Source organism: Balearica regulorum, chromosome 23 (genome assembly GCF_011004875.1).
Source record: "Balearica regulorum gibbericeps isolate bBalReg1 chromosome 23, bBalReg1.pri, whole genome shotgun sequence".
NCBI lineage: Eukaryota > Metazoa > Chordata > Aves > Gruiformes > Gruidae > Balearica > Balearica regulorum.
The window spans coordinates 1,463,256-1,487,174 of record NC_046206.1 but is presented as its reverse complement, the minus strand read 5'-3'; the positions used below and the strand labels follow the sequence as shown (position 1 = coordinate 1,487,174).

Here is a 23,919-nt window from a genome sequence, read left to right as displayed (position 1 = left end):
GCAGTTTGTATTACTTTGTTTTGAGTACCGAGGACAAGGGAAGTGTTGGGTCAAGAAAGGTTGTGTGTAAGGTTGCTGTGCAGGGAAACATACCTAACATCATTCTTCCTTACAGCCTGAGAGGCAGGTGTGTCCAGGAGAGCTTGTCTGGGTGTTCAGAAACACTTTGCTAGTTTCACTTTGTGTACTCTAATGTTTTGCAAACATCTAATTGCATGAGCCTTTTCCTTCAATGTTGCCAGAGAATTTCAGAGTGTTTCACAAGCAACAGAAAAGTTTCTCCAGCAGAGATTAGACTGGTAAAACAACTTCATGACAATCGAAACCCATTCAAAGTGTGGGTATTAGATAACAACTGAATGGAAGACAACTGTATCTTAAATCTCTAGAATGACTCATGTTATGGGGAAGCATCCAAGTGCTGCAACCAATTCAGAGAAGTTGCAGATGAAAATTGCATAGCTGCAGTAAAGACAGATATATCCAGAGAGGAGAAAAACGTCCTGCTTCCACAGTGCAAATCACATCACTTTGAAACTATGTTGTCAGTGCCCTTCAAACAATGACCAGGATCTGTTGTCTACAGTACTAATCTGATTTATGCTAACATTGTTGAGTGGTACAAAACACTACTAAGTCCTTTTCAGGTATCATCATCTGCTTAGCACCTCTCTTCAAAGGGATATGAGCTTAAAGGAAAGTCTGTATTACTGTAATTGAATTTCTAAAATACATCTCAGAAAAGGACAGAATGCCATGGATCTGTCACACAGACTTAGTTATGACCTGAGCTATTTTCTATGTTCCTTATACTTCCTAAGACAACAGTTGTATTGGAAGGAATCAGTTTAAATCTCAGATGAACTGAGAGGGGATCCTTCTTCCATGGCTTTAAGTGAGAAAAATAAAATGAGCAATGATGTGGGATCATTGTCAAATGGCCCAAATCCCACCTAATTGCCAAGATCTAGTGTTTCCTACTAGCTGGTTCTAATAAGCTTTTTGAGTTAAGGTGTTAGTTGGGCTTGACTGACAAGGTGCAGGGTGACTGGTGACTTGCAGTCACCTCTGCACACAAAATAAACAACAGAAACACACATAGGTTACAAACAATACAGCTTAGAAAGTAGGAAGAACGTTTTTCACATGATGCTACATTTAGCTTTAATGCATGACAGGTCTTTTTGCTTGAAGGATATCCTTGTAGCACTGCTAGCGGACAGGCCTCCTGTTTTTCTGAAGACGTAGCCTGCAGATTCTCTCCATCTCTGTTGCTTTTCCTGCATCCTTCTTGTTCCTTCTCTGAGTGTCGGACGCAAGCAAAGAAAATGCTGCCGTATGGAGGCCTGTAGTCTAATGTGGAGCAGAACTGAGCAGTTGGGTTGAATGAAGGAGCTTCCAACTCAGAATAGTGGCCCAGAAACCAATGAGGTTCTCATTTAAATCCTAAAAGAATAAACACAAAAAAACTTGAGGAAGTAAGTGCAAAATAGTAAGAATATATTCAGAAAGTGCAACTGAGGGAAATTTTTTCTATAGAGCAGAGTTTTGTTAGGCTCAAACTCAGGAGCAAGAAATGGGAATTTTGAGTGAAAGCTCCTTGGGGATAAATGTGATGAGGTTAGCTAGACAAGAACACTTGAAATGCAAATACCACTTCCTGAATGACTCGAAATACCTGTTCTGTGGTGGCACAGGAGCACAACTCAACATTCTGCCATCTCTAAGCACAAATGTCATTCAGAAGCTCCTCTTTAGCTACTCTACAGATCCCACAGACTATATTTCACTTCTGTGCACATACTTTTTATTCTCTGATGTATTTTTTATTCCCTTGTAATCTGAAGAATATGTTGTTTCAAAGCAGTGAGTATACTGAAAAGAAAAACTCACATTTAGCATGGCTAAACATAAGTAAAAAACTTTAATATTTTATATCTTACAGGAAGACCAAAGTATCTGCAATTGCACTACTACTTTCAAATCAGTCTAACCTAAGATCACAAAGCTTTGGTGGTAACTTTTGATTCACCATCTGAATAGCAAAGGAAAGAGAGCTGGACTGGGGCCACTGTTACAGCGAGTAAGACTGAGTTTAAACAGAAAAACATTCCTCTCATCTTTACTCCTGTAGTGGGACTGTTGTAGGGCACTCATCAGAGAAAAGGGTGCTGTTGCCTTTCTGCATTTTTAAAAAAACAATAGAAAATACTATGAGCGGGGCTGCAGAAAGGGAAGCTACTCATGGGAGGCTTACCTCTGATGTATTCGTAGCTGGGGATGGAAAGGATAATGTGACCAGTGATCATCTCAACTGAGATTTGCTATATCCACAATAAGGAAAAGCACAAGGACATAGCTGGGAAGGAAATGGCTTGGGGTGCACAATTGTCTGGATATGGTATCGTTCTTCATTCCAGCTCCCCATAAGGGTTTTCAATGAGTAATCATTTTCATTGGTGGTACACCTCCAGCCATACTGGGAAAACTCAGAAGTGCTGTTCCAGTCCATTCGCAGCTCCCCATGGTCAGTAGCATGCATTAAGGAGCCATGGAGGGAGTTGTATAAACATCTTGAACATGATCTGGCAATAGAAATCAACAACTCCCTAGGATCAGCTTGGATCTCAACAGCAGGTAACATGACATGGAATGTTGCCCCTTCTATTCCCCTGGTGACTGGAGAGGGACCTCCTATACTTTCCACGCATGACAGAGGGCATCACAGAAGAACTGTGTTCCTTCCTGATGCCAAAAAGTTTGTGTTTGTTTGGGGTTGGTTGGTTTGTTTGTTTGTTTGTTTGTTCGGGGGGGGGGGGGGGTGTATGGTATTTTCCTAAACTACGATAGTGCATTTCTCAGCTTGATGTTACTGAACTTACCCACCCTTTGAAATGGACGAAGAACTTACCGAAGGCCACAGAGACCTGAACCGGGACCGGAGCTCATAAACTGCAAGTGGTAGGTCTCTGTTGGAGCTTGCCTTTGCCCATTTTAAGCCTTCCACTGTCATTACCCATGTGACTCCTGAAACACTGTCCTTGTCCTGTGCAGCAGCTGAGAGCTGACAAATAGAACAGGTGACAGTAAAGAATGGCTATTCTCTCTCAAGCCGTAACTTGCAGTACTGGGACTGCAGCACTGCCACCGGCAGCTATTTGGGCCCTGCGCAGAGGGTCCGTGAAGGGGAGCGGCTGCCGACAAAGCACCGGGAAAGCCCGCAGGGACCCAGGGGAGAAGCCACTTCCACAGCAAGCCCCGGGGACGCGCGGAGCCCCGAGGCCGCGGCAGGGCGCAGCTCGCCGCCCCACGGCCGTCCGCCCGGGGCCTCACAGGAGGCGGGAGCAGCGTGGCCTGGCGCCACCAACAGGCGATGAGCGCACCAGCGGCCCGCCGGCCGGCAGAAACGTCATGAGGGAGCGCCGGCAGCCCGCGAGCGCCGGCCTCCGGGCTGGCTGCGGAGATGGAGGCGGTGCGGCGCGTCCTGCTGCTGGGGGAGGGCAACTTCTCCTTCGCGGCCTCCCTGTGCGGGGCCGCGGGGACCTACGTCGTGGCCACTTGCTACGAGAGCGAAGAGGAGGCGTCCGGGCGGGGGCGAGCCGCGGAGAGCATCCGGCGGCTGCGGGAGATAGGTGGGTCGGCGCCGGCGGGGCTCGGCCGTCCGGTGAGGAGGGAGGATGGTAGTGGGGGCCCTCGGGCAAAGCCACGTAGGAGGCCAGGACGGGGAGGGAAACGACGTCGCCAGTACTCGGCCGTTAGCTGTAACCGCTCTTCTCGTAGGGGTCGAAGCAAGGCTTGTCTGCCTCACATCACAGGGACCGGGCGCTGCGGTGCCCGCGTAGGAGCTGTCCGGTCACTCCGTAGCCCCTCGCCACGCCAGGCATCTCAGAAGCCCACTCTTGCCACGAGGAATTGGAATGGTCCGAGAGGCTAAATCCTAAAATCTAATCAGATTGAAATAGTACTGAAACGAGCAGCCACTTAGCGGAAGTCTCTGCAAGAGAGCAAAGGGAGCCCAGGCTTTCTGCTTTTACTAATGCACATGAGTGACAAGATACCGGGCAGCTGCTACTCTGATATGCTTAAAAATGGGCTGGAGGACTTTAACTGCTACCTTTCTTTAAAATTCTCTGTAATGATAAACATCAGAGTCTTGTTTTTTATTTACTTTTGAAGGAGCTGAAGTTATGTTTTCTGTGGACTGCACCAAGCTGAAGGACTATTTTTTACCAGGAAAAAGAGAATTTGATTGTATTTATTTCAACTTCCCTCACTGTGGGAGAAAGGCTGGGGTAGTGAAGAATAGAGAGCTGCTTGCCCACTTTTTCCGTAGGTGAGTAAACCAGAAGTAGTTCTATGCTAATTGACTGGTTTGATACAGATTTCTAGCTGTGTTACGGGTCTTTTCTCTGGCACTATAAACTTTCTGGGTGTGCTAGGAGGATTTTTCTTGTTGCCTGGCTTTTCTTTCAGCTCCGCAGAAGTGCTGACAGAGAAGGGAGAGGTCCATGTGGCCCTTTGCAATGGACAGGGTGGGACACCTGCTGATCAACCAAGGAGAGAATGGCACAACAGCTGGCAAATAGTGGCTGTGGCAGCAGGAGCTGGATTTATCTTGAGTGATGTTCATCCTTTTAAAGCAGAGACTATCCATGGATATAAGTGTACAGGCTACAGGTAACCATCTCGTGGCAAAACTGAAAAGTTGATATTTGTGCTCTTATAATGCCTAGAACTAGTATGTTCTTTTAGTGTCTTGTTTGCTGGAGAGAGGAACTCCCTTTAATTTTCCTTAAAATAGCTACGGTTCTTTTTCGCCTCTGAGCGGAATAGCCAAGATAAAAATGCAAGCTTCTTGCCAAACTACCCTCTAAAAAAATAAGATTATCTTAGGATTTTAAAGGTTAAAATGGTCTATTTCAGAACAAATATCAATCTCAGTCTAAAGACAGCAGGAGGACTGTGGTATGTGTATCTGTTCAGCAACCACAGAATCACAGCGTGGTTGACTTTGGCAGGGACCTCCAGCAATCATCTATTCCTACCCCACAGCTCAAAGCAGAGCCAGCTAGAGCAGGTCGCCCAGAGCCACATTCAGTCTCCGGGGATGGAGACTGCACAACCTTTCTTTCAACTTGTTCCAATGTTGGACCACCTGCCCAGTGAAAATATGGTAGTGTTGCATTTTTTGTCACCTTGTAACAAGACCTGGGATTCAACAAGAACTGTGTTAGTGTTCCACAAAATTACCTGTAATGCTTACTTGTGACAGATTAAATATAGCAACTGATCAATAACTTTGCTCTACTTTTGTGTATTGTCAGGAGTCAAGATAAATCTTTCTGTGTAGAGGGTGCTTTAAACCACATTTTCACACGAAGCATGCCACTTCTGTATTTCAAACCTATGATCTGCAAGATAGAACTGGAAAGCCAAGAAGTTTCTTTTCAAGTACCACAAGTACTTGCAGATAAAATTAATAGGTAAGTTGTATAATTAGTTTCTCTTTGGCAATAACGTATACTCCTGGGTTTAGTGGGAATGACCAGCATCGGTGTCAGATAAAATGGAATTGCTTCACTTTCCCTCCTTTACAGAATTTCCTGTTGAATTTCTTCTTCAAGTCTGCTTCATGTTGGCTTGTGTTTATGGCCTACTTAAAAGCAAGTCTACAGAACAAAAAGAACCTTTATGGCTGAGACCAAGCTGCTGTATACTTGAATGCACAAATAAAGACGAAAACTTTAATCTGTTTTACTTTACTGTGGAAGAAATTCAGGACCTGGCTTGGTGTCTGCTAATACCACAATACTAAGGCTAGCTAGGATAAAAAATGCTAACCTCTTAGGCGAACTGCTACATACTTCAGAGACTATCCCAGGCTAGCATAATTTGATTCATTTCCACCTGTGCTGAGTGGAAATGGTGATGCTGACTGTTAACTCTCATTCCTTTTTTACCAGCAAAAGTGCATTAATTCTTGATTGCAACCTGGAGATAGACACCACTGTCCTGAAAACATGTTAGTCATTACAGCACCTTTGATGAAAGACGGTTTGTTCAGGTAGTTACTAGAAACCAGCATAATATCTGAGATTGTTTTGGGTAATTGCTGCACTCCAATTATGATCACAGGAAGGCATTTCAAGGAAATCTGTTTAGTGGTGTCTGTAATTTGCTTTTTTATTTTTCACAGGGGTTTCCTAGAACTAAATTCAAATCACCCAGTACGGACAGTAAAGGAGACGCTCACTGCAGAGCTTAGCCAAGCCTTTCCGTTACAAAACATTGACTACTGCCTTTCTCTGCTCCACCGAGGTCACCTCAGTGGGATTTGCCACTCAAATATCTTTTGGACCATTCTGAGCCCAGAGGATGCTCCAAGCACTGAAGAAATGTCTACTGGACTAGCAAATGCAGTTTTATTTTCCCATGTTGATTTTTGCAGGGACACAGATAAGAATGGCTGCCTGAATGTGCAAGAGGGATGCCGCATGTCAAAACAGTATTATCTTAGACCTTCCCTTCTACCTTATGCTCAGGCAATGGTACAAAGAGGAACTTTTCTCCCGGGGACACTTCATATTCTTTCTGGCCCAGTTTTCAGGAAGTGTCTTATCGCTCCTTATTCCATGCCTGTTTTTCATGAGATGGTTTTTGTATGTGCAGTTAACAGAGGTACAGAAAACAGCTGTATCCAGAGGTTGGTGAATAACATTGAAAACAGCATACATTCTCTTCACCAGACTGTTTCTGGCTTTAAACTGAATATCAATCTGCAGGAAGCAACGAGCTTTGAAACAACTGAGTTAAATGACTTTGCTGCTTTTGAATCTCAGCTTAGTAAAATTCAATACTTCATCTGCATGGAGATAGATGCTTCAGGCTTCTGTGAGAAAGGCTCCTGTGTGGGAATTGTAAGGACAGCTCATTATGAACTAGTAAGCAGTGAGCTGGTTTTTGTCTTTGCTTCATTGAATCTCGACCTCCTAGCCATGCTGATGTGTGGAATACCTGACTGGCGAATGCTCTGGACATCAGACACACGATTCCTCTGTCAGTTTCCTAGAGGAGAGTTAAGGCTTTTCAAGAGTTTTTCTCTCTATCCACCGTCCTATGTGCATGATGTCAGCTTTTGGGTTCCTGATGGCGAACAATTTGATGAACTTGCTTTTCACACTATTGCTAGGTGGGTGTCAGGTGAAATGGTCGTATCCATCCAGTTAATTGACAGTTTTCAGCAGTCAGAGACTGGACGGAAGAGCCTCTGCTACAGGCTGACCTTTCAGTCCTGTGACAAGGCACTGAGCCGCCAGGATGTGGCAGAGATGCAGCTGCTCTTCCGTAAGGAAATAAAACAACGCTTGCATGTAACTCTTCGGTAGAGCATTGTATGTTGTTTTGAGGTGCTCGAGCAGCGTCTGCACTTGTTGCCAAGCTGGAAAATGTGGCCTACCTCTCGTTGGACCTAACACTGTGTGTTACCGCAGTGCCTCTTACAAACGTGGTGTGGACTTCAAGTGCCTGCACACATTCTAAATGCAGAAATCCCTGTTAATGAAGACCAAGCGCCTTCCTGTTCTGCGTCTGGGTAATGAAACCTCATTTTAAAAACTGGAGCCTCTCTTTGCTAGGGTCCTGTGAGACTGGGCTTGATCTCCTTACTGATGCCGATTCAATTTTCCTACTCTTGCTTGTCTTTGCCCAGCACCTGGTACTGGTGGCGACTGTATCAAGTACACTGGAAGAGGGAGGAACCGAACTATTTCCCAAGGGTCGTGGACAGTTTGAGCACTGAAAACCCTCTGCGCAGGTGCTCAGTCGCTATGGGAGGGTGGTGTGTGTCGGGCTGCCAGTGCCAGGGGTGCACCCGGTGGGGCCCCGGCCGTGTGTGCCAGCAGACTCTTTCCTGAGTAGCTAATACCAACAGTAATCACAAGTGGTACTTCTGTTACTAGATTCCAAAGGCCACTAACTGGTCCTAAAAGATAGCTGTGCCTCCGGTAGTGCATTAATAGCTTCAGCAGATGTAACTGCTGATGGAGAACTCCGGAAACAGACCGAGTTGCTGGAATTTGTACGATTATGCTCTGGAAAGGCATCAATAGCATGGTGGATAGTAATAGGTCTTTCTTTTAACAAATGTTAAAGACTCCCAGACCTGAGGTCATTGCTGATGCTGTAGCGACTGCCAGATTGCCCTAGGTAATTCGCGGCTGCACTCCCAGATTGCCCTAGGTAATTCACGGCTGCCGCAGACACTAAGGAGTGCCACCAGATAGTTCTGTTAGACTCTTCTACCAGGAAGTAATTCTGCAGCTGGAAAATCTGCTCCTGAATTCTCCCAATGGACCCCCCACCCCCCCGAATCTTCGGGAATGAAATGAAAACCTCCTAGCAGTAGGTGCAAGAGTCCGGTGGAGCCGAAGGAGGGTCTGTCAGCTGCGGACCCGTGCCGTGAGTTGCCGACAGACTCTGTCGCCTCTGCCACCGAGCGCTGCGTCCCCGCGGAGCCGGGTGGGCGCCGCCGCACCGCGGGGAGCGGGTCCGACGCCGGCGGGAGCCGCCGGAGCTCCGCCGCGGGCCGGCGCCGTGCAGACGGTCCCCGCTGCGGGGCGGGCAACGAGGCGCGGGGGCTGCGGCGGGCGCGGGGCGCGTGCTCCCTCCCCCGGGCGGCGCGCGGGCGGCGCGCGGGGCCCGGGGCGCGGGCGGGGGGCGGGCGGGAGCAGCCGTCGCGCGCTGGGGCGACCAACGGTCGTGCGCGTGTGTGAGGGGGAGAGCGACCGCCTGAGGGGAAGGGGAGCGGGACCCGCCTGGGGAAGGGGCGGCTGGGCGGGCGGGGGTCGGCGCCGCCTGGGGAGGGTCCGCGATCGCCTCGGGGCGGGCGGGGGTCGGCCATCGCCTTCGTGGGGAGGGTCCGCGATCGCCTTCGGGGCGGGCGGGGGTCGGCCATCGCCTTCGTGGGGAGGGTCCGCGATCGCCTTCGGGGCGGGCGGGGGTCGGCCATCGCCTTCGTGGGGAGGGTCCGCGATCGCCTTCGGGGAGGGGTCTGCGAGCGCCGTGGGGAGGGCTGGGGCTCAGGCGCCGTCCCGGAGAGGCGCGGTCAGCCGTCGCCGCAGGGGGTGCGGAGGGTCCAGCCCTCGCCGGGAGCGACCAGGAGCCCGGAGCGGCAGAGGGACCTACGCACTCGTCCCTGCAGGGAGCACCGGAGCATCAAGTCGGTGAGAAAAGCCTATTTCCAATTTTTATTTCCGGGGGGTAGGGGGTAGGGCATAGGGGGTAGGGGCGTCGGGTGGTGCTGTGGAGAGCTCCCTCCGGGGGTCGGGTGGTGCTGTGGAGAGCTCCTTCCGGGAGCCGGCGTCCCTCTCAGTCCCGACCGCGTCCTCCTGCCTTTGCAGCAGCTGGTGGAGCAGGCAGAAGAGGCATCCATCGTGTGGCACCGCGAGGCAAGAGTGAGCGAGAAGAGGAGCGGAGGAAGCCCGGGAGACTGAAGTGGAGGAAAGAGAAAGGCACTCTGGGCAAAGGGACCTCCATGTCACCGGGTTGGGCTCACACAAGGGCGTCACCAGCACCTTTGGTGCCCTGGCTGGCTTTGCCCTGGGCGACCTCCCTGTAACCAGGGCTCGGGTCTTTGCTTTTGCTGGTCTTTTGCCATGTTGCCCCATGGTTAGGCTGCCCAGAGAGAGGGACAACCTTGTGAGGAGGGTGAGAGCTGCTAGCCAGGCCGGCCAGCCCATAAATCGGGCGTAGGACAGAGCCTCAGGCTCCGTGCGGCTTGTTGGGAGTGCTGAGCCGAGGGGGGCTGCCCTGTAAGTAGGGCAGTGCGCGTCCCCTGCACTCAGTGGGAGGCGCTGGGATGGACCCCTTGTAAGCAAGTGGGTGTCACTGGTCCCAGCCAGAAAGAGAACTGCGGGGGAAGGTGGGAGGCTGGGAAGAAGGGGCCCTCTCCGGGTATTGGGTCATGCCTGCAAGCGGGGCCCAGGTCCTGCCTGGGCAGCCCTGGCATTGGGAAGCCCTTTATTAAAAGTCCTTGACCTGGGCCTCTGCCCTGGAAGCAGGGCTGGGGCCTCCGCTTTTTTGCCTCCCTCCGGGTCGCTGAGCACCATCTCAGTGGCGAGCTGAGCCCGGGGGGGTAGAGGGTAGGAGGGGGGAAGGGTAGCCAGGGGTCAGGGAGCGCTGTGGGGACCTCCCTCCAGGGGCTGGCATCCCTGCCTCTGCCTGACTGCGCCTTCCTTCCTTGGCAGCAGCTCCTGGAGAAGAAATACAAGGCATCGTATGGAACTGCGAGGCAGGAGCGAGCGAGAGGAGGAGTGGCAGGCTGAGGAGAGGGAGGTGTTCTGGGCAAAGGGGCATCCCTGTCACTGAGGCTGTTGTCACACAACAGCATTGCCAGCATTGCGCTGGGTGACCTCCCTGTAACCAGGGCTCGAGAGAGCGGCGACCCTGTAAGGAGGGTGAGAGCCGCCGTCTCCGCACCCGATGGGCGAAAGGGAGCTCTCTGGACCCCGAGCCCACCCTGTAAGCAGGGGAGGGCTGTTTCCCCGGCCCCCTCCTCTGGCCCCGGCGGCTTTCTGCCTGCCGGCGGCCTGCCCAGCGTGACCCCCTGGAGTCGGGGCGCGTCACAGTCTTTGCCCCTTGGCCACCCGTGAAGCCCCTTGGCGTGTTGAGGCCCCTGTGGCCTCCATGCAGCCCGGGGGGCGGGTCTGAGGCTCTCCTCTCCTGCTCGGCGGTAGGGTTGGCGCCCCAGACATTGGCTGCACAGGGCTCGCTCACCCTTCTGGGAAGTTCTGTTTGTCCCTGTTCGCGTGTGTCCGTGTCTGCGTCTGTGTTTGTGTGAGTGAGCAGCGAATGAGCTTCTTGTTTAGGCCCCTGTTAATATTGCTGCAGCGTACTTAGCTTGAGCTTCCCAGGAGGGAAAGAGGGGCTCTGTGCAGCAACAGGGGGGTCCCCTCTGAGCCCGCGAGCGGAGGGAGAGTCCGGGCTTGCCCCTCCTCTCTAAGGACGGAGCGAAGCCGCTTAGCGGTAGAGCGGGCAACGCGACCCGCCTGTAGTCAGGGCCCGGGTCTCCCTGCCTGCGTGGCCGCCTGTCCTGCTGGCGGCCTGCTCGGCGTGACAGCCCTGTCCTGGGGGCGCGTGTCACGAGCCGTGGAGCCCTCTTGTCCCCAGGAGCAGCCCGACCTCCCCGTAAGCGGGGCTGGGGAGGCTGCTCTAGCCAGCCCGCAGGAACGAGCCCTCCCTCGCCCTTTAGCGGGCGCAGGTCGAGGAAGCACTGTGCCGGAGGGCGCCGTCCCGCCTTTGGCGCTGCTGCTGCTTTTGGCTGGGGTGACCTCCCCGTAAGCGGTTGGGGTCGAGGTCGCTCCCTGGGCTCCTGAAGACGTGGTGTTGTGCTGCAGCCAGGCCGGCCGGCCCGTAACGCGGGCGCAGGTGGGAGCCTCGGGCTCCGCGGGGCTTGTTGGGAGTGCCGAGCCGAGGGGGGCCGCCCTGTAAGCAGGGCCGTGCGTGTCCCCCACGCTCGGCGGGAGGTGCTTGGAGGGGACCCCCTGTAATCAGGCGGGTAGCTCCTGGCCCCGGCCTTTCAGGGGCAAAAATTTGGAAGTTGTGTCTTCTTAAAACAGAATTGGAATGGCTTCTAAAAATCTAGGGAACAGCGCTGAGCCAAGTACCTCCCCTAGAGACATAAAAACCATCCAAAAAGCCCCAAGGATGTTCTTCTGTGACTACAGACCTGGTGACAGGGAGGTCCCTTTGCCCAGAGAGCCTTTCTCTTTCTCCTTCCTCAGCCTGCCACTCCTGCTCTCGCTTGCTCCTGCCTCTCAGTTCCACACATGACAGATGCCTCTTCTTGCTTGCTTGCTTTCTTCTCCAGGAGCTGCTGCCAAGGAAGGAGGGCGTGGTCAAGCACCAACTCCTCCGCTTGGAGGAGAAAGGGGTGCCGGCCCCTGGAGGGACCTCCCCACAGCGCACCCTGGTCCTCGGCTATCCTTCCCCCCTCCGCCCCCTACCCTCCCAGGCTCAGACATCTTAGACTCACTTTTTCTCACTGCCATGGTGCTCAGCAGCCTGGAGGCTTAAAGAGCAGAGGCCCCAGCTCTGCTTCCAGGGCCGTGGCCTAGGTCAAGGCAATAAAAGGGCTTCCCAGTGCCAGGGCTGCCCAGGCAGGACCTGGGCCCCGCTTGCACATCCTGGCATGTCCTCGATGCCCGGAATGGGCCCCTTCCTCCCAGCCTCCCGCATTTCCCAGAGGGAAATAGGACCAGGGCAGGGCAGGGCAGGAGATTTAAAGTGGCAAACAGCACTTGCAGGCCCCAGATAACAGCCACTTCCCAACCAGCTGCTCCGCATTGAAGCGGCAGCTTCTCCCAAGTGATGGGGAACCCACCTCAGGAAGTTCTTCTGCCCAAGCCCCCAAAACCCCCTGGGAAAAGCCCTTGCCAAAGTCACCTGCCACCGCTGCCGACTCACCTACCTCCAGGGCAGAAAGTGCTCAGCACTCTTGATAGTGCTCAGCTGGCAGCATGTGTGGGGTGACTACCCTGTTAGCGGGGTACAGGTTAGGGTGCCCCTGAATCGGAGAGAAGGAGCCTCCGTGGGCCTTTGGGACCAGGGCTGCCCTGTAAGTCAGGGCCCGGCCAGTCCCGGGCGCTTTGCGGTCCAGGCAGCGGCTCGAGCCCCCTGTAAGCAGGGATGCGGAGCCTCGTTGGCCGCTGCTTTGCATGCCCAGCTTCGTTTGCCCAGGGTGCCCGCCTCCGAGCCCGGCTCCAGCACCGGCTGGAACTCCGCAGGCGGCAGCGGAGGCGCCCGAGGGAGCACCGGAGCACCAATTCGGTGAGGAAAAGCCGATCTGCGAGGTTTTTCCGGGGGGGGTGTGGGGTGTGGGGGGGTGTGGGGTGTGTAGAGGTAGGTGTGGGAGGGGCTACGTCTGGGAAGACGGCCGGGAGTCGGGTGATGCTGTGGAGAGCTCCTTCCGGGGGCCCGCCCGGCGTCCGTCTGTCCTCCAGGCGGAGGAGGAGAGGGGGCTTCTCGGTCCGGACCGCGTCCTCCTGCCTTTGCAGCAGCTGCTGGTGGAGAAGGAAGAAGAGGCATCCATCGTGTGTGGACAAGAGTGAGCGAGAGGACGAGCGGCAGCGGGCTGAAGAAGGGGCAAGAGACAGGCCCTCCTGGGAAGGGGATCTCCCCGTCTTCGGAGCTGTGGTCTAAGGCGTCTGTGCCCCTTGGGGATGTTTTCTGTGCCTCTGGAGCAGCTACTTGGCTCATCGCAGTTCCCAAGACTTTTCAAAGCTCCTGTTCTGAACGTTTCTCTTTCAGCACTTGCACAGGGGAGGAAGCCAGTGGGCCTCAGCCTCTGGAAGAACATGTTTCTCCTCTCTGTCCTGAAACAGCTTCTGTTGCTGCCCTTTCCCCAGCTGTTCAGTGCTGGGGATACTCAATAAAATGCTTTCTCCCACGGCGTGTTCCCCATTTAGCTACTCTCCCACCCAGGTCTGCCTGCGCAGGGGCAGGGAAGGGGGCGCAGGCCGGGGAGGGAGCAACAGCCGCCGTGGGGCTGCAACGGTCACGCACGAGTATGAAGGGGAGAGCGTTCGCCTCGCGAGAAGTGCTGCCGTCGCGGGTGGGCGAGGGAACTTTGTTCTGGGCCAGGCGTCCTATGCAGCAGTGTCACTGCACAGCGCCTGCCCGTTGGCGGCGGCGCGGGACGCGCGCTTTCCTCGGGAAGAGCGCGTTTACGGCCGCACGCGCACGCGGCGCGGAGGCGCGCACCCGTGCCCACACCCGGCATGGCGGCCGGCGGCTTCGGCAGCGCTCTTGTTTCGTCCGCTGGCAGCAGCGAGCGGACGCTCGGCTTCCCGTACTCGGCATGGCCGCCAAGGGAGCCCGGCAGCGGCCGCGGGCCGGAGGTGGCGGGGAGTCGGCCCGGCCGCGGTGGGAGACGGCGGGCGCGGAGGAGCCCCGCCTGGAGTAGGTGTCGGGGCGGGCGGCGGGGTCGCGGGCAGCCGGAGCCGGGCTGCAGTGGGTGCAGGCGCGTGCCCCTTCCCCCGGGCGGCGCGCGGCCCTCTCGCGGGGGCGGGTTCCGCAGCCGTCGCTCGGGCGGGATCGCAGGAGTGTTTCGGGGCCCCGCAGCCGCAAGGCCGGCGGGACGGTGTCAGTTGCGAGCACCCGCCCGGGTATTTCCTCGGTGCTGCGGCTTACGTGTCAAACGTACCGACGGTCCCGAGCGAGCCCCGCATCGGGTGGCCGTGGCGGGTGCCCAGCCGCGTTGGCGTGCGTTGTGGCAATGGGTTTCCCCGGTCTGCCCTCGGCGGAGTTCCTCTGGGGCCTGCGGTAGCCGCTGCATGGCCTTGCTCTCTGCTGTATGGGGGGGAGGAGCGGCGGGGCCTGGGGGGCCTGTCTCGCAGCGGTAGATGAAGCGCTCGGGGCCACCGCTCCGGTATGGTGAGGGGGGCAAGATGGTGCTGCCTTGGGAGGGGACCGGCGTCCCCCGAAGAAGGCGGTGAATGAAAGATTCATCTGTATGTATGCAGCGCTTAAATGACAGAGATGCAAATGTGCTTGTCGATTCCTTGCCTAGTGTCACATTGCGAGTCTTGATCTTGTTACTGAGTCTTCTTGATGCATATTTGTATTTTTTGTTTGCGCTAGATCATCTGGGAGCAAAGCAGGACAAGTCTGGGCCCCTGAAGGATCAACAGCTTTCAAGTGTCTCGTCTCAGCCAGGTTCTGTGCAGCTCTCTTAAGCAACATCTCTGATTGTGATGAGACATTTAACTATTGGGAACCGGTAAGTGGCTTTTTCTCCTTGGAGGTAACTTGGGAATTTGTAGTTGGCTTGTGCAGATGCAGATTTATCTAGAACGTTGTGCTAATCTCTGTGTTTCAAAGAGAATTTTTATTACGCAATATTCCAGAGATGGGAGATGCAAAACTGTCTACTCTGTGTGATGCGTATTTATTTATTTATTTATTCAATCTCCATTGTAGACACACTACCTCGTTTACGGAAAGGGATTTCAGACATGGGAATACTCTCCAGCCTATGCCATCCGCTCCTATGCTTACCTGTGGCTTCATGCCTTACCAGCCTTGTTCCATGCTAGAGTTCTACAAACTAACAAGGTAAATCAGATGTGTGAAAGCTTCTTCTGTGATGAATAAACATGCCTTTAGTCGGTGTTACACAGCTGCTTTGTTTGTTGTCAGAGGTAAGAGAATTAGTGTTTACAAATAGTTTGTTTACAAACACTAACCTCCCTGTAAGGATTCCCGAGGGTTTGTGAGCTGGCTCTAGGGCATCCAAAGAAAAGTGATTGGGAAGTTGCAGGGAAAGGCACTCAGGTTCCGGTTTGATTGAGAAGCTGTCCCACAGCAGCTGGTAGCTCCTTGGCCTTGTGAGTGTGTGCAGGCCTGGGGATAGTTACCTCGCAACCACGGGCTCTCATTCACCCCTGTGAGTCTCACCCTGGTGCTTTAGAAGCCTGTATTGTTTTCTATGCCAGCTATTAATGACGGTTTTGGTGTTTTTTTTCAGTAAACTATAAAAAATAAATTAGTATTTTGCAAGGGATATTGCAAACTGAACTCACAGAAACGTAAAAGAAAGCACTGAATGTGCATTCTGCTTGGGTATCCATTGCCATACTTGGCATGTTTCTGCACAACAGAAAACAAAAGAGGGGTAGTTCTGGTAAGTTCAGTGGGTTGTGTTCGCTTTCTGTGTTATAAAGGACTTCAGTGTTAGAGGGCTAGGCCTTGAGCTGCTGGGATCTTCAGCATCTCTTGGTGTGGGGTCTGGGCCTACAAGAATAGGCTCATTCACCACTGCCAGACTTGCTCCATCCTGTTCAGAACTTTTATTCTTGGGACTGACCTGTTTGTAACAGGTGCATGAGCTTCATTGCAAACCTTGTTCAGATTCTAAGTATGTCTCCTAGGTTCTTATCTTCTATTTCCTCCGATGCTGCCTGGCCTTCCTGAGCTGCATTTGTGAACTCTACTTCTACAAGTGAGTACTAGAAGCTGCCTGCAGTGAACGTTTTGGGGCAATGTGAGTAACATTTTCAGTTATTGCCACAGGAAATAATACACTCTGAAGCTCATGTGTAGATGTGTCTGGTAAATTGGGCTACTTTACAGTGAACCTTGAAAATATGTGTTCTCATGATAACTTAATGAAATATTGTTCAGAGTTCCACTGTTAGGACAAAACTGTATTCTCAGATCTGCCACCCACACCTCCACTCCAGCATTTTGTTGACTACACTTATTTTTTTCACTGATACCAGCAAGCAAGGTGGGAATGTTGTAAAATGAACTCTGCTGGAGGAGAGACTGGTGCTGTGTTTGCTTATCATAGTGAATTTTAGTGGAATACATTGATTACTGCTGCCTGTGATGTATCTGCCAATGGTGTTTACATACACTAAAAACAGTAGCCTGGACATAGAATTATCTTGTTGAAGCTGGATTTTTATTTTTACCTGCTGCCTCTTCATTTGTGGCTTTCAAACTATTCCCTTGTATGACTTTTCTGTTGGCAATAGTCTGGTTTTAAGAATGTGAGCTGTGGCTTTTTACATGATGGGTTTTTGTGAGGGGTGAAAATCTAGATCGTTGCTACAGTGGTGGAGACTCCCTAAGTTCCTGGGATTTGCACAAGCGCAACTGACACTGGTAGAAGCCAAGTCTCTTCTAGAGTTTTGCTCTAGTGTAACTTAACGTGGGTCTGAAATCCCAGGCCAGAGGCAGTCATGCTGCTCTTCAGGTTGCCTTCAGTGACTGAGTAATGAGAATCACCCACTTTAAAGCTCTCATGATGTTCCATGGATTGTTTGCGGTTCTTCATGCATTGGGTACTGTTCCTTTATGTACTGAGGATATTTTTGTGGTCTCTTAATTCCCTTTTGCTTCCTTAGGGCTGTATGCAAGAAGTTTGGGCTACATGTGAGCCGGCTGATGTTGGCCTTCTTAGTACTCAGCACTGGGATGTTTTGCTCATCTGCAGGTAAGTTTGCTTAGCAATGACACTAACAATTACTTTGTCCATAGAAACCAAAGACAGGTCCAGAGAGAAGAAAATCCATAGCACTAAAATATCTCTCTAGCAATTACTTGTTGTATTCTGTTGCAGGTATTTCTCATGGCAGGTGTGATGACAGAAAGTGTTGATTTAAATTATGTTCCCTGCATCACTTTCTTGTATCTTTCCATTTCCAGGGCATGTTTGTTTCTGTTGCTGCCTCCAGTCTCTCTGCAATGGGGCATGCCTTTTAAACAAGGTCTTGACCTACCTTCCTTGAACATATTTTAATCCAAGGAAGGAGGGCCATATTTTGGCATTGTCATTTGCCTTTGTGTCCTGTCCCCTCTTGCCTAGGCAACTACTGTAAGACTTACAAAACACCTGCTGTAGGTATTGAGTAAAGTGCAAAGAGAGACTGAGCAAAGGTTTTCAGTGTTGTATGCATACAGAAGCTTAAAGGGAAATACCACAACTTACAAATACTGAGATTTCCTATTTCACCCTTTTTATTTTTTTGTTTCTGGTGAGTGAAGAAGGGACTTTCCTTTCATAGTTTTTGCAGTGTCATAGATCTCCTCGTTCTTCACTTCCCACCAGTCTCTTCCCAATTGATTCAGAGACTGTACCCAGTCAGCTCCCATTTTCTGCTGCCACTTGAGGAGGTTTGTTTCATTTTTTTTCAACCTAGCAGAATATAGAGGGTGCAGCAAGTATTACAAGTGGTAACTGTGGATGTGTCAACTGATTACCACTGCTGACTGCCACTGAGGAAAGAGGCCTTCATACTTAAAGGAAGTATTTCTGGTCTTGGCAGAACAAGAAAAACAATCCTCTTTTTTTTTTTTTTCTTTTTTTCTTTTTTTTTTTTTTTGCTTTCACTGAAATGAGAGTGTCCAGTATAGCATCCCAGCTCCAATGGAATGAATGAGAGATGATTAGCCTTATCTTGGCCTCATGCGGTTTTTCCACTGTGGGAACGCTGTGCTAACCCCTTTCTTTCTTTGTGTTGCAGCTTTCCTCCCAAGCAGTTTCTGCATGTATACCACCGTGATTGCCATGACTGGCTGGTATATGGACAAGACCTCTGTAGCAGTGCTGGGGGTGGCCGCTGGAGCCCTTCTGGGCTGGCCCTTCAGTGCAGCCCTTGGGTAAGGAGAGGAGGGCTCAGGAGTTTTGCACTTTGTCAAATGTTTCTTGCCTGGTTGGGGAGAATGTAGGGGCTGGAGAACTAGAGGAAGAAACTAGCAGGAACTCAGCTGCCAGCCTCGTCCAGGATCATTGCTACAGGCTTCCATAGCCTGATTTCTTTGCTTTTGAAGAACTTTGGTTGGGAAGATTTCCTGACCCTAATACACTGAGAGTAAGACCTGAGTGGGATGACTAGAACATGGAGTAGAAGCAGAGCTCAGGGAAGTGATGGTTCTCTGCCAGCTACTGCCCTGCTTGCTTTGGAGGGCAGGAAAACCTGCAGTGGGGAAAGACAAAGTCTCCAGTTGATACCTGGTCTCTTTCAGGCTTCCTATTGCCTTTGACTTGTTGATACTGAAGCAGAGGTGGAAGAGTTTCCTAAACTGGTGTGTGGTGTCATTGGTCCTGTTTTTGGTAAGTGCCTGTAAGAACACAAAGAGGGGCTTGCAATAGAAGGGGTGGGTTCCATTAAGAAAATCACACGGAGCATTTGGGCAGTCTAGCCAAAAGCTTCTGCTGCTTTAAATAATAGATGCTTTCTTCCAGGTGCCCTTGGTAGTTGTGGACAGCTATTACTATGGGAAGCTGGTAGTTGCACCTCTCAACATTGTTTTATACAATGTCTTCACCTCTCATGGACCTGATCTCTATGGTGAGTTTAAGATAACAAGACAAGGAGGGCGGTTTTCTTCTGCTGTCTTTTTACCGTGACCCAGCAGATCTTGATTGCCAGTCCTTTTTCTGACGTACTCTAAAGCAAAAGCAGTCTGCAAGCTCCAAAAGGCTGCAGTTCCTGCTTTTTGCCATATGATGTCTCTCTCCAGCTGGGAATTTGCAAGCCATTGTCGGATTTCCCCGTGCTGTTAGTTAAGCTGCTTTTGTTCACTTTGAAGTTCTGTAAACCGTCGTGAGATGACTCAGCGTCACAGAAGAGAACTGGTAATAGCAAACGTGTCTGGATGCTATGCGAGTGCAGTGGGCACAAGTGATACACGTGTACACACAAGTGATACATTGTCAGCTTTAATAGAGTTCTTGGCTGTTGTTCCTCACAGTGGGAGTGCAGAACCTTGGGAAAGTTGGTAACAGTGCAGAATCCATAGTTCTTTCAGTTCACACTGGGTCTCTGCAGTTTCTGAGTCTGTGCTGTGCCTTGAGAATCTCCTTGTTTATTGGCAGTGTATGACCTGGGCTTTGCTGGCAAGCAGAATCTGAGGTTACCATAAAAGCATCAAATCTGCAGGCAAATCATCTGCCCATGAGGGGTTCCCTGTACTGGCCATTTAGGATACTGTGTGACCCAAATCTCAGGTCTGAACCTTGATGGCAATGCTGTGTTGTTTGTTTGGGAGCTGCCACTGTACTAAGTTGTTCATGTCATGTACTTCTAGAGCTTAAGAGCAGAAAAATACTGGATTTCTAGTAGGGCTTCAGAGAGGCTGGCAGAGACTTCAGGGAGCTTAGGGTGCAGGGTCCCTGCATCTTCTCTGTCATCTGTTTAAGCCCTGTCTAGATATTCTAGGAGGGATTCAGCAGTGGTTAGCAGCAAGGCTTTCTCTGGAAGTGCCCAGCAGGCCATATTTGTTGGTTCATTTGAAGGGCTGTTTAGGGTTGTGCCGAGTGATGATTTGTTACTTGTGCTGTGGCACAGCAAGGCAACGGCTGCTTTGCCATGGTTCTTCATCTCTGCAGGAAGGCTTTGAAGTCTGTTGCTGTGAATTTTCTGTAAGGAAACTCCAGGCTCTGTCTCTGACAGGTTTTGGCATGGGCTTGTGCCTTACCTTTTCCATACTGGTGCATGAGTTGTTTCCAGAAGTCTCCAGGGACCAATCTATTCTGAAGTGGTTTATTCACAGTGACATTCATGTAACATCCTCAGGCTAGTAAAAGAGCCTGCTTGAAATTGCTCTTTAATGCAGTGTGGCCAGGACAATGCTGTGTGTTTAGAGAGCTTCAAAACACTTGGGAAAAATAACACTACCAGGGGAGATGAAAGGCTGGCCAATCCCTTTTGGCTTTGGAGCTGGGATTTTCCAACTTTCACATGATGGGAACAGCAACTGCTGGAGGTTGCAGTCATTAACACATATCATCTTCATTATAAGCACCATGGTATTTTTCCTTTTGCCTTTTGGCCTGCAGACTGGAGTTTTGGAGATGAGGTTCGAATTTTTTTTTAATTTTTTTTTTCTCTTTAGCAATACACTCCTTCTGGATAAATACAGTCTGTGCAATGAATATTTCCCTGGGGTGAATAGGTTTCTACAACCAAGGGAAAGTAGCTTCTAAGCATATATCTCTAAGCCTGATTCTGAGGCTTTGGGATTTTTTGTGTACATACATTCTAAGAATGCACAATTTGTGACAAAGGTTTTCTCCCACTTCCTGTGATCAGAGCCGTGGCTGTGACTTGCAGTGCGATGGCACTTTGTTCAGCTTTGTTCAGCTTGGGCGGAATGTGCTGGAGCTGTTTATATGACACCTTGCTCTGTTGAGTCCTGGTTCTCAAATAGAGTGAAAATAGATGAAATGCAGAAAGCAGACTGTTTATTGTACTAGCACTGAATCAGACTTGCTTAGAATGAGGGCTGTGACTCACGATCAAATTATTGTGGCTTAGTTACTGCTAGCAGCTGAGCTACAGTTCCTGTCTGCATGCAGGCTTTCAGCTTTTAACAAACATAGGGTTGGGCACCTTAGCTTAAGCCTGTTTTACAACTCCTCTGCTTTGTCCTGAGCTGCTCTCACCATTGCTGTGGTCAAGCTGCAGCATGGTAGCTTGTTAAATTCTATTAACTTGTGTGTGAGTTTGATTTCTAGAATTTCTCCCCAAGCCTGTCAAGTTCAAAAGTTCAGTTTCTGACTCATTGTCTGACAGTGCTTCCAGTTGCTTATCCCCATGGAACCATAGTGCCATGAACTACCTGGACCACAGTGTGCTTCCCACTGTTTTCATCAGTCTCTCTCCTATAGCCCACATCTGCTCAGCTCTAGCATGTGGGGTACTTCCAGGAAGTTAAATCTTCTGTCATGGTCTGAAGGTAATGCTGTGGAAGCATGTTCCCATTAGTACTGTGCATGGAGAGTTCTTTAGTGCCCCTCCCTGCTTGAAAGACATTGTTCTGGTCTAAGACTTCTTGTATGCAATGGAGTTGTTCTTTTTTTTATATTGCAGTTCTTTCTCAGATCACCTTCAGTCATTACGGATAACAAAAAGCATTTTGCCCTGGGAGGCATTGAGACTGAATGCCTCTGAATGGGTGAGTCGTCACAGTGACCAAGCCTTTTTGCTTTTTGCCTGGTGTCTGTGAATTATTTAACTTGCCTGTGTAATGCACTATTCTCCTCTCATATTTTTTTCCTTTTTTTTTCTTTTTCTCCTTACCCAGAGAAGAAAAGCCCTCACTGGAGAAGGAGGGGAGGCTCCAGTGCTTAGTTCTTAAGGGCAATTCAGTCAGACTGCAAAAAAAATCGGAGCAAGTAGCCTTTTGTTAAAGCTGTGCTTCAGACCAGCTGACCTCTTTATCAGCAGAGTCCCTCAGGACACCTTTGGGCCTTTAAGGCTGTATGTGGATTGTGAAGGAGGTGTGCTTCATGAAGAGTTCTTCATTCCTGAGTCCCAGGCTAAAAAATCAGAGACCAGAGTAGAGAGCACCATAGTTAATTTCCTTTACTTTCCGTAACAGTCAGGGCAGGTAGAAGACTGACAGTATGGTCCCTGGTACTATCCTTTAAAAATTTGGGACTTGGCTGTGCCACGCAGCTTAACTGTAGCCAGAAAACACTGGAAAGTAACAGTTTATATCAGTTTAAGAAGCTTTCTATCTCATCCTGCCACCTTCTATGATAAAATGTCTGTTGTTTATAGCAGTGGGAGTGGGGAAGCAGGCTACAGAGCCCAGTTCCAGTCCCTTTTTATATAACGGGGGCCACAGAAGTAGTTACTAGAGTGGCCTAACCAGCGTTAACCCTGCTGTAAGTCTTTAGAAACCTGTGCTATTGCCACAGAAGAGAATCTGGAGGCAGCAGGGCTAGGAAGAAACCAAAGCCCATTTTACACACACTTTTTCTAGATGTCCACTGGAAGATTTATGGTGTGATACCCCAGACTGCCACAGGTTTTCCCTCAGACATATCCCAGTCAGCAGCCCTGATTTCTAGGAAGGATAGTATGCTTCAGTCTCAAAATGATCTGTTTTCTGCACGTGTTCAAGATCTGTCACAGTGATTATTTAGCATTGCATTCCTTAAATATGGAGAGTCACCAACCGAGTCTAGAGGAGGAGAAAGGGATGTCGGCATTATTGCAATGTTGCCATACAGATAACTCTGCAATGTCCATCACTTGACATGATCTTTCAATCTACCATATCCCATATTCAGCCTTTCACAGGTTGAGGATTGTGTTCATATGGGACTTGCAAGAATTATGAGGTAGTTGAAGGGAGAGAGAAGGTGAATTTCTAATAATTCGTTCCCTTAAAGCCCCCTACTCCCTCAAATCCAAATCTGTAATTGCTATTTGTTTTCAGTGTTAACAGCTTAAGGTTTCCTAAATTAACCTCAGTTGCTTGGACTTGGCCTTAGTAACTCCAGCAACATGTTTCTGACATTACTAGTGCAGCTCCTAATCATATTTAGCTGTGGGAGCTGCAGCAGTTTCGGGTTTTCCTTGCTGTTTTTCAGTTGTCTGATTAATTTCAACATGGACCCTATTTAAGTGGCTCTGATTGCAGTAAATTGCTGCGGCATGTGACACATGTCACAACAGTGCAGTGATTAAAGCCCCCGCGTGTCATTTACTAACTGATTGAGCTAATCACACTGAGAGAGTGGCAAATGTGTGGAGAGGAACTGGCATTCCTTATTGTTCAGAATTTTAAGCATCCTGAATGAGGAGTCCAAATAAATGACAGTTGGACTGGAATTTCTTTCAATTTACATCCTTTGAAGCTTGCAACCAGTACCCAAGTATGTCATGTTAGAAGGCAGAGTTGGCTTGCTGCTGTTTGAAGCTACACTGTAAGAACAGTAGGGACATTTTAAATAGTGTTGACTCTAAGGAGGTACCAAAACTAGCATCTGGATGAACTTCAGTGTCAGAGTCTTTGTTGGGGTGAAGTATGAATGTGAACTCTTTTTCTTGTTCCTTTTTAGTACATTTTCTGTTTCTGCCAACGTGGAGTATATGTCATCGCTCCAGAATTACAATGATCTCTTCTTAACATTGTGTGTTAAGAAGAGATTAATAAGAGGAGTAACATTGTGTTACTCCTCTGTTACTTCTCTGCAATTAGAAAGAATGAATTTGGAGTAAAATAGTTTTACAAGTTTCCATCTCTACTTTCTTGCTGTGTAGGCCTTCTTAATGTAAGGGTTACTTCTGTGTCACAGAACTCTGCTGGGCAAGGCTGACAGTGAAAGGGGCCTGTGATTCATGAGCAGCAGATGTGGTATTGACTGTGACACAGAGAGAAAGGAAGAAGAAAAATAATTTCTGAAAAGGAAGACAATGAAGTTTCTTGGGCAGACATGATTGTGAGATACTCTGGTGCCTTTGTATGGCTATTGACTAACTCTCATGCCACTCTTATGGCAGTTTTATGGGTAAGGGGCAGAACCATGAGACTGCTTTGAGATGGCTCAGGCTCATTCCATGGGGCTGCATCCTCTGTCCAGCTGCAAGATCTTCTGTCCACACCCTTTCCATTCTTTGG

The 23,919-nt window shown here is 50.2% G+C and overlaps 3 protein-coding genes and 1 long non-coding RNA gene across 5 annotated transcripts in view; 3 read left to right on the top strand and 1 right to left on the bottom strand.

Moving 5' to 3' along the window:
• Positions 1-10: 10 nt before the first annotated feature.
• Positions 11-2,644, bottom strand: CFAP68 (cilia and flagella associated protein 68). Its single transcript, XM_075774336.1, is given in 3 exon segments — positions 11-1,446; positions 1,842-1,888; positions 2,361-2,644. Coding segments are annotated over 3 exon segments (762 nt in total). The 3' UTR covers positions 11-1,015.
• A 767-nt stretch (positions 2,645-3,411) lies between these two features.
• On the top strand, positions 3,412-8,401 carry FDXACB1 (ferredoxin-fold anticodon binding domain containing 1). Its single transcript, XM_075774535.1, has 5 exons — positions 3,412-3,632; positions 4,177-4,333; positions 4,474-4,677; positions 5,325-5,483; positions 6,197-8,401. Exons 1-5 carry the CDS (start codon positions 3,464-3,466, stop codon positions 7,383-7,385), a joined length of 1,878 nt encoding a protein of 625 aa, XP_075630650.1. The 5' UTR covers positions 3,412-3,463; the 3' UTR covers positions 7,386-8,401.
• A 4,235-nt stretch (positions 8,402-12,636) lies between these two features.
• On the top strand, positions 12,637-13,440 carry LOC142604918 (uncharacterized). The gene is made up of 2 exons (XR_012838770.1): positions 12,637-12,825; positions 13,053-13,440. It is a non-coding gene; the product is annotated as an uncharacterized LOC142604918 (long non-coding RNA).
• A 300-nt stretch (positions 13,441-13,740) lies between these two features.
• ALG9 (ALG9 alpha-1,2-mannosyltransferase) overlaps positions 13,741-23,919 on the top strand; it is a 35,834-nt gene continuing 25,655 nt past the window's right edge. Inside the window, exons 1-8 of one of the 2 annotated variants that reach the window (XM_075774642.1) lie at positions 13,741-13,956; positions 14,638-14,776; positions 14,977-15,111; positions 15,927-15,997; positions 16,908-16,996; positions 18,027-18,162; positions 18,529-18,616; positions 18,749-18,854. In XM_075774642.1, the coding sequence (XP_075630757.1) occupies positions 13,856-13,956; positions 14,638-14,776; positions 14,977-15,111; positions 15,927-15,997; positions 16,908-16,996; positions 18,027-18,162; positions 18,529-18,616; positions 18,749-18,854 (865 nt within the window). In that variant the 5' untranslated portion in view covers positions 13,741-13,855. The remainder of the gene's footprint in view (positions 13,957-14,637; positions 14,777-14,976; positions 15,112-15,926; positions 15,998-16,907; positions 16,997-18,026; positions 18,163-18,528; positions 18,617-18,748; positions 18,855-23,919) is intronic. The other variant, XM_075774643.1, reaches the window with a different exon arrangement.